This window comes from Apodemus sylvaticus, chromosome X (assembly GCF_947179515.1).
Source record: "Apodemus sylvaticus chromosome X, mApoSyl1.1, whole genome shotgun sequence".
Taxonomy (NCBI): domain Eukaryota; kingdom Metazoa; phylum Chordata; class Mammalia; order Rodentia; family Muridae; genus Apodemus; species Apodemus sylvaticus.
The window spans coordinates 102639009-102651258 of NC_067495.1; the positions used below are offsets into that span (position 1 = coordinate 102639009).

General features: G+C 39.4%; 1 protein-coding gene across 1 annotated transcript in view; it reads left to right on the top strand.

Moving 5' to 3' along the window:
• Positions 1–12250, top strand: part of Atg4a (autophagy related 4A cysteine peptidase) — a gene marked incomplete at its 5' end in the record, with an annotated part of 79724 nt that overhangs the window by 21943 nt on the left and 45531 nt on the right. Inside the window, 3 exons of the mRNA XM_052171747.1 lie at positions 5924–6034; positions 8211–8282; positions 10194–10292. Of these exons, the coding sequence (XP_052027707.1) occupies positions 5924–6034; positions 8211–8282; positions 10194–10292 (282 nt within the window). The remainder of the gene's footprint in view (positions 1–5923; positions 6035–8210; positions 8283–10193; positions 10293–12250) is intronic.

Genomic DNA, 12250 nt, shown 5'->3' on the forward strand with positions numbered 1-12250 from the left:
AGTGTGCTATATGAGAAACAGATGGGCATTTTTATATCTTTCTACAAAATCAGAATTTCTTGAACAACAACAAATTTATAAGTTATACTGGTAGCCTGCCGGCTACACTTTATCAAGTAGCCCAGATTGCACGTCAAGCAGTAATTCTGTCTGTATGTGCGAAGGTTATAGTATAGCTACAGGAGGGTCGAAAAGGCTGGAGCAAGGGCTTCAAAAAGGCCTCACTGCAGACAGGTAGAGAAGCAGGGCAGATGTAAAGAGCGTCTGCCCCTCTTCAGTAAGGTAAGGTACTCAGATGGATGGCGGTTAGAGCTGAGCTGTAGGGCTGAGGGGGTGAGCTGCAGTATCTGTAAGCCAGACTGAGTTGAACTATAGAGGCAAGGTCCAGGAGCATGTCTAGACAGACTAACAGATGCATGGGAAACAATTTGAATAGCTGTAGGGAACAAGCTGATCTGAAGCCCTGGGGTCAGTCACGAGTTCCTGTTAGTCGCTGGATAAACATACTGAGTGGTCAGAGAGCAGGTCTCTGGGGGCTATTGTCATCACGTATTAGGTGTCTTCAGGGTCCAGGTGCAAGTGGTGTACATGTTCTGGTGAGTTTGGTAAGTTCTTCGGCCTGTTCCCCCACCCCATATGCTTTTAATATGCACATGTGTTCATCTAGTCCCATCTTACCAGTTTGTGTAAGTGTTATGCTTCTATTTTCAGGGGAAAAAAAAGTATTAGCCTGTGCTTCATAGGTGGTGCTCGACAGGTGGTGGTGTCTGTGTACACAATGGAATCCAGAGTTATCTTGACTCTGACTCTGTGCTCAAACTCAAAGCACATGCTACTTGTAAAATGGACTCAATCAGGACAAGGCAGCCTGAAAGTCACTGTTGTATACAGTATGAAAGAACTTGGAGCAGGGCACAGCTTCATCTCAGCAGCCATGAAGACTTAGTTCTCTTGTCACCTTTCTTAACTTTGAAAAGGTCCATTCATCCCTAGTTGGACCTGTGCTTTCTTTTTCCCACTTTCTACCCCACTCTCCTTCATACGTTCTATATCCTGCTATTATCCAATTCCAGAACCATCTTCCCTTGTAGATTAAAAAGCTCTGAGGGATCAATACTGTATCTTGCTAATTTTCTCTCATGTCTAACACACAGTAGGTACCCTGTAAAGTTTATGGAATAAACTATGAATGGCTATTCAGGGATGGGTATGTGTCTTCTCCAGTGCCTGTTTTGGTTTTGAAGATGCAACCTAAAGTACTATATTAAATTTGCATGTATTGCTGTGGAAGCTGATTTGGAACCAGCAGTCCTTGCTTGGAGTTAGAAAGGGAACCCACAGGGAGCTAACCTCTATTACAAATTCTTCCTGACCCTGAGATTCTGAGGCCTTTTAACTCTACTTTAAAGAGCTTGTGGTATTTCTTTTTTTAGCACAAGGTTTACAGTATCTTGAAGTCTTGTTTTGTGTCTTTGTTAAACTGTATGTGTGTGTGTGAGTGTGTGTGTGTGTGTTGCTTTTCAAGGCATTTTTTCATTTACTTACAATTTTCTAAAATAACCCTGAGAAAATATAGTCAATCCTTGGGAAAAGTATAACATCAGCAAAAATAGCAGAGCAAGGGCCTCTGAATATTTGTTCCTTAATAGCAGTGAAAAAAAACTGGCAGTGTGTATCAGACTCAGTTTCTTTAGAACTCCATAAATGAAAAGGCTTGCACCAATCCAGGGGCCTTGTATCCAAGAAAACAAACATGTCGGGAAGAAGTGTTTTTAACGTGCCCTCCTCCCACCTTTGGACTTGTACTTCACAGCTGTAATATCCTTGAAAATCAACACTTCCAGTCACAGAAAATCCAGCTGCCTAGCGGCCACTATGGCCTCTTTATAGTTTTAGTTGTAGCGACCTATCACCAAGTTACTGTTTAGTAGTTCCTTGGAAGACCCCACTTATAAGTCTTATGTATTTGACATTGGCAGAAAGCCTTTTACACAGGGTGTTGTTTTTTAAACCAGTAGATACAATTTCTCAGTGGCCTGAAGCAATAGCTAAACTTTCCAGCTTACTGACCAGAAAGCATACAAGGAAAAACAGAAGGATAATACAACTTGAGGATTTCTAAAAGCCTGAGATAGTCCTGAGATCTAGAAAACACAAATATACATGAGGCTGTTGCATTTCCAAGGCTGTGTGTGTCACATGTTCAGGGCACATGATTCTCATTCCTGACCTTTACCCAGCAGACAATAGAAGATACCTCCTGGCTGGGTTGGAGGCAAAGACATGCCCCAACATGCATATAGAGCCCCTTGGTTTAGCATGGGGAGGCATTTTGGTTCCGGAAGTTAAAGGAAATCCTGGTTTAATCATTAAACTAACTCAGTAGAGATGTCAGTACAATCGTTATTCTAATGTGATATGTAACAAGGTGGGGTTTATTTTTCCTTAGGTCCAGTAGCTGTTAATTCTAGACAATCAAACTACAGGTTTGTATCTTTGCCTTTGAACAGCCTACAAGAACAGGACTTTATAAGCTTGTTTTTTGATTTGTTAAATTTGAAAGGCTAGCCAAATGTAGTTTGCGGGGTAAGTAGAACTAAAGGGGCTTCTGTTATTCTGAAGTAATTGTGTCAGAAATGAGAAGGGTTTTTAGCTGTTGTTGTTACCATCTCTACCACTTCTCAGGTAGTTTAGTCTTTTGTCTCAGTTCTCCCGGCCTTGAACTTATTGTTTTCCTTTCCTAGGCGCACTTAAACATAGTGACACTGCCACTCTGTGTTCTATATGTGCAGCCTTGATTCAGGTCCTACTGAGGACAGATGCACTGCATTCTGGGAGTCCTCTAAGAGGAGAAAGGATACAAATAGAAGCTATAATGATCTCCTTGCATGACTAGCACAGCTTGCAGATGGGTAAAGGGCCAGAGTCAAATTCTTTGGCTACCATTTTATTCAGAGCCATCCTAAATGAAGCAGGGCAGTTGTCACAGACTTTAAAGGGCTGCGCCAAATTGACCAGATAGCTGGGCAATGACTCATGGTGGTGGGGTTGGGAATAGAGGAATCCTCTCCTTCAGCCTGTACTAAAAACAGATCCAAAGTTTCTATGCACATATGCTGTCCATGTATCTAGTGTCATCTGTCCTCGCCCTTACCAGGGTGCCCATGAGGCTATCACTTTCCCATGCTCCTCTCAGGCTACTTAAAAATTATCTTTTTTTCCCTGTGGAAGAGCACTGAGTGTACATTTCCACTTGGTTTCTCCTGCCTGTGATGGCTTGAGGATAGGGTGAGAGGTACACCGTGTGATTTGCCCTGCCTCTGTCACCCACCACCTCCTGGGAAGAGCTTGACCTGAATGGTCATTTTTAGCCTGGTATTTCCTGTGTGTGGGCCAGGGCCTGAGGCCAGAGGCAGAGAGGTTAAGAGGGCACAGGTTCTCTGGCAGAATGCTCTCTGGGGAATGAGACACCATCTCATGTCTAACTAACTTCTTTAAGTTTGAAACACTAGAGAGACTGTAATCTTAGTAATGAAAACAAACCAAAGGAGAAAGGCTACTTAAATTCCCGAAAGACAAGAATTCTGTGATACGTTTCAGGAAAAGACACCAACTTAGCTGTGTTTCTAAAAGTAATTGCATGGATTATGACTTCAACCTCCAACAAAATCTTTTGAGCAGAGACACCTGCTTTCATGTTTGGCAAGGGCTCCTTTATACTTAGTAACATTTATTTCTATGAAGAGAACATGGTTCTAAATTAGAAAACAAATCCCAAACAATCTGGCCTTTCAAGTGACTTAAACATATCCCACAGTGCTGCTCACACAGGAAAACACACCCATGGGATGTTTAGGGACTGCTTTAGGAGAGCCCTTGCAGCTACTGGCAACTGAACAGAAGGGCCCCTATTCTCTCTCAGCTTCTTTTTGGAAAGGGGGCAGGGAACTTTCAAAACTAAGAGATGGGGTATGCTAGGTGCCTTTGCTTTCCACTCACAATGTATTTTCTCATGCAAATGCATACATTCATGAAGTCTAACTATCAATTTTGTTTTTCCAGTTATAGATTAAAACAGATTTTGACATGCTAGCTTAGAAATTTATTTACTACCTATATTCTTGTTATTATCTCAGAAGAAAATGACTTAGAAATAATTTGGAAGCATGGCCCCCTACATGGGTCTGTCTTTAATCTTTTAGTAGACCTGCTCCTCCCTCCCATAAAGTGACCATGAGCTTGAACCCCTCTCAGATCACAGGATTGTCTGTTCTGAAAGTGTAGCCTAAGAACTAATTCGTTTATTTCACGTGGATTGAAAGAGAACCATAGTCAAATGGAACAGGAAACCTGGCTTTTGGTACTCACACTCACGACACTCAGCACCCCTGAAAACGAATGTGTCTGAAGGGGGTGGCTTCTCAACACACCAGTTCCGTAGCAAACAGCAACAGTGTCTCTTATGATTTAATTTAATTTCACAGTGTCTGTTCACCTGGGGTTAGGATCAGATCTTAGAGTAAACTTTCAGTCTTGAAAGATTTACCCACACACGAGGGAGCAGCTGTAAGTCCTGGCTTGTGGTTTCCTCTTTTGACTAATTGGCTATAAAGTGTAGTTCCTATGACCACGGGTTGTACCCCATTTCTCCCCACCTGTGGGTTAATCATTTGCAAGGCTTACTTACAGAACTCTGGGAAAAACTTACAGACGTTTACTCATTTCTTTCTTTCTTTCTTTTTTTTTTTTTAAAAAAAAAAAAAAACATTGCGAAGGATGCAGATAAATAGCCAATCAGAAGATATGTGTGGGAGGGAGGGGAAGGGTAGCTTCTGTTCCCTCTGTAGGTACTACTATGTGTTCAACATATTCACAACTCTCCAAACTGTGGCATTTGGGAATTTTTTATAGATGCTTCATGGTGTAGGCATGAGCTACTTTGAATTTCATGTCTAACCTCTTCCCTTCCTGCAGAGTAGGGGTTGGAGTGAAGTTTCTACACTTTTGATTGTTGCTTAGTTTCACAGGTGACTAGCCACATCTGAGTGCTCACTAAGGGCAGCCTTATTAGAACAGAAGATACTCATATCACCAAGGAAATTCCAAGGGATTTGGAGCTCTGAGTCTGGAACTAGGGTCAAAGGCCAAATAATAGAACAAAAAAAGATATGTCTGACATCCTGGTGCTGGGGAAATCACAGGGAGTTTCAGAGCTGTGTGCCAGAAAATGGAGACAGAGAGCAAATATATAGTTCTTATTATATCACAATATGACAATAGTCATTTGTGAATCTCAGGAACAAGTTCTATTTATGATCATCCTCAAGAGCCTTCTTTGTATAAGTCATTATGTAAGATGGAAAATGAAAACACTGTAAAAATACCTAAACTTCTAATTACAAAGTTATCATCCTTACATCCATATTCTCCAGCCTTGACGCAGCCTCCTCCAAAGCCTTGGCTACTAGAAACCTCAGCAGATAAACCTTGAAATATTTCTATGTCAACAGACAAGAGCTGAGTATACCAGTATTGCCATCTTACCTTGGTCTACTTTTGTGGGGAGAAGCCACCTAAGAGGCTGTTTATGAAGAAGGCCTGTGAAAGGGGAGTTTAAAACTAAATCTGGGCATGTGGATTTTCAGGTATCATTTTAAATGGGACCATGAAAAAAAGGTCAAAGGAAGTATGAAGAACTTGCAAGAAGCTCAGTCAATAAAGTGCAGGCTGTGCACCGACTTATTTAAATATTCAAATATCTAAATATCTATGGTTAAATATTCATATATTCAAATATATTTAACTATTTCTTTAGAGTCAACCTGATGACATTTTTACTTTCAGAGCAAAAGCAGAAGTCAGCAAATCACAGGAGTAAGCCCTATCTCTGAAATGATGTTTATGTGTCTTCATTTTCCTTTAGTTATGTCCAAGTATGAAAACCAGATTATTATTTTCACTGACTACCTAGAAGAATTCCCGGATACAGATGAGCTGGTATGGATCCTGGGGAAGCAGCATCTCCTTAAGACAGGTAAGCCTGGTGGATGCCTGGGGCTAAGACTTTCTCATTTTTCTTTTCTTCTTGGATTGATAGAATGTTGTTTTGATAAGGGATGATGCTACTGTGAGACAGATTACTATGTAGCAAATGAAAACTTGCTTGCTTCACAGTTCCTTCTAAGTCCCTGAGAAACCTTAGCAGGGCATTTACATGATTTGAGTTTTTGTTTGTACATTTTACAAAAGCAACATATCTTTACTCTTTTCTGTAAAGAAGCCCTGGCCCCATTCTAGGAGACATAGGATTCAAACACATGCAATCATTCATAGTATTACTAGCCATTGGGCTGTACAGGTCTTATGCTTATCATGTCCTTGTGCTACTTCCACTTAAGGCCACAACAGTCAGAAATAATATCAAACACAAGAAATCATGTTTTCGGATTTTCTTTTAATAATTGCATTGTTCTACTTGATTCTGGTTTTGTAATAGAACTTCTAGTTACTTGCAGTAGCTAGAAAGGAGGCTTGAGTTTTCCCACTTAACACAACATTCATACATAGTAACGGAGACCTGGTGCTCTGAAACCACAGACTATTGGGATATGTTACTTCCCAAGATCTTCAGAAATCCCAGGCATAGAGTAATGGAAGAGAGGAATCGGATCAAAGGGGAGGAGCAAAGCCCCAGTATTTTATTGGAAAATTCTGAATGGTGAGGAGATCTTATTGAACTCTAACTTGGGAAAGGAGCTTTTTCTTTCTAAACCTTCCCTTCTTGCTCTAGGTCTTCAAATGATTTGGATTATAACAATGCACCACCACATTCTTGGATCAGGGATGAGGCTCAATTTGTAGAGCACCCAGCATGCACCAAGTATCTCTGCTGTCCCATAAATTTGGACTGGTGGCCATGCCTGTTATCTCAGCACTAGAAGGTAGAGGCAGAAACATCAGAAATTCAAGGTCATCCTCAGCAATTTTGAGGCTACATGACACCTCTCTGGCCTTCCTGCCAGACAAGGAAGAGAACCCTTATTCTTTTTTTTAAAGGTTATTTATTTAGTTTATGAATTTGCATATTTTAACTGCATTCAAGTCTGTGCACCAAGTGGCCAGAAGGTAGCATTAGAGGCTCTGGAGGTGGAGTTACAGAAAGTTGTAAGACACCATATGGGTGCTGAAAATTGAATCCACATTCTCTGGGAGAACAGAGATCTCTCATAGGCACTGAACTGTTTTTCCAGGCCCAAGAACTCTTACTCTTAAACATTATGCATTTTCCCAAATGGGGGTTAGGTGCTAGGGACAATAACATGAAAGAAAATACATATAGCTCTATTTGCATTTGCTCAGAGATGAAATTAGAAACTAGAGGTAAAATTTGGATTTCCCTTTCGCTTTTAAAAACACAAAAACTAGATTCCATGTTGAATACACATATGCATATGGTATTGAGAAGAAGGAAAGAGATGACTAGAGAAGACAGAACTGTATCCAAGTACAGGAGGAAATGAAGAATCCATAATTGTAGTAATTGAGAATACTTTGCATCATAGAATGCAAGAACTATGTTTTGAAAACATATGCAAGATATTTGTGAGATTATACATACACTTACATGAAATGCATACATAGGACACTTAGTACTGTGGATAAAATTCTTATACAGTTAGCAGGAACATTTATTTCCTTCTTTTGTAACTATCAATAAAGGACTGATACAGTTAGCAGGAACATTTCACTTTTAGTTAAATGTATGTATTTGCACCTTTGCTCCTGCATGTGAACTTCCTCCAAACATATAAAGCCCCAGTTTTAGATAATAGGTGCTGGGTACTGAAACTATTATCATTACAGTTGGAGATGATTACCTTAGTGGGTTATCTAAGATAATAGATTTTCCTATTTCCTAATTGCTATATCTGTCAGGATCCTGAAAACGATTGAGATCGAGAAGGAGACAGAATGTATTATCATTAAAAGAATCTTTAGAGTAGCTCTAGACAAAATGAAGGCGAAGGGAAGTATTGAAATTATTTGACTCAAATGAGATGAAGTTTCCTGTGAATGTCCACAGTCCTGTAACAATAAATTTGACTGACTGTTTAAAATAAGGTTGCTGCTGGCATAGAAGTAAAATGTAGGCATTTTTTTAAAAATGATGGGATATGGTGATTTAATTTTAACTTTACATTTAATTACAGAAAAATCTAAGCTGTTGTCTGATATAAGTGCTCGGCTATGGTTTACATACAGAAGGAAATTTTCACCGATTGGTAGGTATATCATTTCTTGTGCTGTGCTTTTTTTCCTTGTAGATAGTTTGCCTGAGGTTATCAATGACATCACAGAAACCTCAGAATTAACAGATCACTGTGGCAAAGAATTTGATTTAGGGGAGCAGGTAAGTTTAGCATTTCATCCAGAAATGTCATTGTGGAAGTAGCCCGTCACCTGTGACTCCATGCTGTTGTACTGTCACACCAGTAGTCATTTTGACCCACTGTCAAGTGTTCATGCAGCAGGTGATATTACTTTTTTAAAGAAAAAAATCAAATAAGCTTTAATTGGGTAATATCTAGGTATTAAATTACCTTCCATTACTATATGGTACCATGTGACTACTAAAGAGGCTTGGGCCTTGAAGGAAAGAAAATAATTCCTTCTGTGCTTTTTCCTTATGAGATGAGAACATTTTGACATTCAGAGATAAATTAAGAAAGATTTCTTTAGAATTTATTCTAGTCTGCTCCTAGCTGCCATCTATGGGAAATGAAAGGAGAATTCAATAAGTTTAATGAATTTGCTGTCTGAGAGATTTGTAAAATGTTTGTGAACAAGTGTCATGGAAAGAAGGAAGGTGTAGAAGTTATTCCCCTAAAAAAAACTTGTCTGATCAATTTTGATACAAGGTTGAGTTGAACCTTGTAATTAGAGTGGAATTTACCTTTCCATGATGGGCCAAACCTGAAGTCCACATAAACAGTTTCTTTGTTCTTCAAGCAGTAGTAACACAAAAGATCACCCTCTAGTGCCCATCATTTCTAAACTGTTAATGTTCACTGGAGGAAGAGATCTGTACAGAGCTGGGCAATTTATCTGAGTCAACTGCCACAGTGTTTTGGTAATAGCTGATCTTGCTGTATGTGGACCTCACCCTACATTTTCTATACTAATCTGACCTTTAATCTCTGCATTAGCAAGAGCCTGAATGCTCTCCTTCCAGCTCAAAAATATATTTACTTCCCTTAGTCTTGATATGGCAATGCTTCTTCTGTCTCTATAACAAAGGGATGAGAAGGAAGAGAATGACTTGGACCACTTTTTTTTTTAAACAAAAGCGATGACTTCTTTGAAATTAAACTTCTGAGATCATACCTCTAGAATACTTTTCTACTTCTAAGTTGGAAAAGAAAACCCTTACCTGATTATGTTGGTCCTTTTGAATAGATCCCTACATGTGTTACTATATATCAAATCTTCTTAAAATGGAACCTATTTTCTTATTATTAGATGAATCTCTATATTTTAAAGATATAGTGTATTTCTAATTTATCAGTAGCATTTTATGTAAGACCAATCTCATAAAACCAACTATCCTGTGTGGGTTCCAGAACTGCTAGATATTTGTTTTTCATTTAATTCTTATAATGCCCACTGGTAGTAAAGAGAGTGTGAGCTTCGATTGTATAACTACATATCAGTCTGCCTAATCAGGGTTCTATCATGTATTTGTTGTTTTAAACTTCATTAAGTACATTTATGGGAGTCAAGAGCCTTTCATATGTCTTTGATTATTTTGACATCCACACTTGGTGGCAGTATTTGTGCTTTAGCCAAGGTACTTTGCTTGTTGATTGTCATACATAGATATAGATAGTCACTTACCAAAATAGAATGCATGCTCTTCAGTCTCCAAGCAAGAAACCTAAGGGGCATGCTGAGTTCATTTGTTTGCTTTGTCTTCGGCTGTAGAACCTGTTTTCATTGATTCAATATTGCCTTTACTTGTTCCATTCCTATATCCAAACCCTATATGAGCTCTAAATACATTTATCATCTTTCTTTTCAGTGTGTGTGTATGTGTGTGTGTGTGTGTGTGTGTGTTTGTAGTTTCAAATATGCTGATGACTGAGAAAGGATTAGCTTAAGGAACATATTTCCATGCCCATCCATTTTGCCAACAGGGGGAACAGGCCCTTCATCTGATGCCGGCTGGGGATGTATGCTGCGCTGTGGGCAGATGATGCTGGCTCAAGCCCTCATCTGCAGACACTTGGGAAGAGGTGAGTTCCATTTGCTCTACAAATGGTTTCAGAGATGTCTGCTGTATCATTCCCTGCTATTAGTTCAAGAACACTCAGTAACAAAAGTGCAGATCCTGAATTGCTTTGTAACAGCTCAAGTAATAGGCTGACGAGTCAACTAAGACCATCATGAGAGGGAAGTAACCGAACTGTCCTCATGTGAGAGTTATTTTCCTGGGACTGAATTAACCAGGGGAGATGTGTCATTTGGAATTTCCATTGTTGTTAAATACCCTTTGGAAGGGTATTTAAAAATGTCAGATTAAAAAAAAGCTATGGTACATAGCTTTAATCTCAATGCTCAGGAGGCAGAGGTAGGTAAATTTCTGTGAGTTTGAGGCCAGCCTATTCAACTATGGAATTATATGTCAGCCAGGACTTCACAGAAAGACCCTGTCTCAAAACACAAAACAAAACAAAATCCTGCAGCTATGTTGGCGTATACACATAATCCCATCACTTAGAAGACCAAAGCAAGAGAACTGCTATGAGTTCAAAGTTAACCCGGCCTAGGCTAATCTGGCCTGTATACTAAGTTTGCAACCAGCCTGGGCTACAGAGAAAGACCAGTTGCAATAAACAAAACAAAACAAAACAAAGCAAACAAAACTCAAACGAAAAGATAACAAAGCAAACAGGAAGAAAGGTGTGGTGTGTAGACTGTTTCTTGATTCTGTTTAAAATACCCATGAGGCTCAGGATGTGGGTGACCTAAAGGAAGTGTTTAACAAGGAAGCTAGTGTTATTTTGGTTTTGGTTGACTAAGTCCATTTTGAACTTAGTCATTAAGGATATTGAAGAAATCCTTAAATTAACTTCCTTAGGAGGTGGCTTCATTAGTTAAGAACCTTCTGGTAATTCTTGCTTTTGTGTTCTCTGGGACATATGCATGCTTCTTCATGGACCCCTGTGGGATAACCTTGGATGAACATCCTTCAGACATTCGAGTATAAGCCCACTTCCCTATGACATTAAAGCAGCCGACCTTGCTGGTTGTTAATCTGACTGTGCAGACTCACAGGCCCTGTGGCAGATTTTGGAGAGGATCTGGGGAGTTTTTAGAGCTAACTGCCTTATTTTGTACTTGCTTTCCCTGTGTTCTCCCATCATTTCTAGCTCACAGCTGAGAAAACTGAGGTTCATGGCAGTGAAGTGACTTATCCAGGGTGAAGCAGCATAGATGTAATAATATAATGCTGATAATCTATCTGACTCTGTGTCCAACACGTATTATACATACTTCTTAATCTAGATTCGTTATTTTAAGAGACAAATCAACATCTTATTAGCATATATTAATTGTACAAAGTGGTAGGTTTTATTGTGACATTTCCATACGTTGTATATATTTCGATCTTATATGTAGCCCAGGTATGCCACCGTGTTTGGCTGCTTGCATGTATGAAGGTGTGTTTGTGTGAGTGTGTGTGTGTATGAGTGTGTGTGTGTGTGTGTGTGTGTGTGTGTGTGTGTTTGTGTATAGGCCAGAGGTTAACATATCTTCTCTAAATCCCTTTCCACCTTATTTTTGAGAGAAAGTCTCTCACTGAACCCGGAACTTCCTGATTTGGCTAGACTGACTGGCTACCAAGCCCCAGGGATCCTTCTGTCTTTGTCTAGCACTGGATTATAGATGCATATTATAATCACATTGAGTATTTTATATTGGTGCTAGGTTTCCAAACTATGGTCCTCATGTTGGCAAGCACTTTACCAACTGAATCACCTCCCTTCTGTTTTGTTTTGTGGAAAGAAAGCTCTTACTGTATATAGACTAGGCTAATCTTGAACTCAAAATATAATCTAGGCTGGACTTGAGCTTGAAATGTTCCTGCCTCAGCCTCCTCAATGGTGGATTATAGTAATTTTTATTTAATTTCTTAGTATACAATTAAAAAAAAACCATATCTCTAGCAATGAATTGTGTATATCATTTC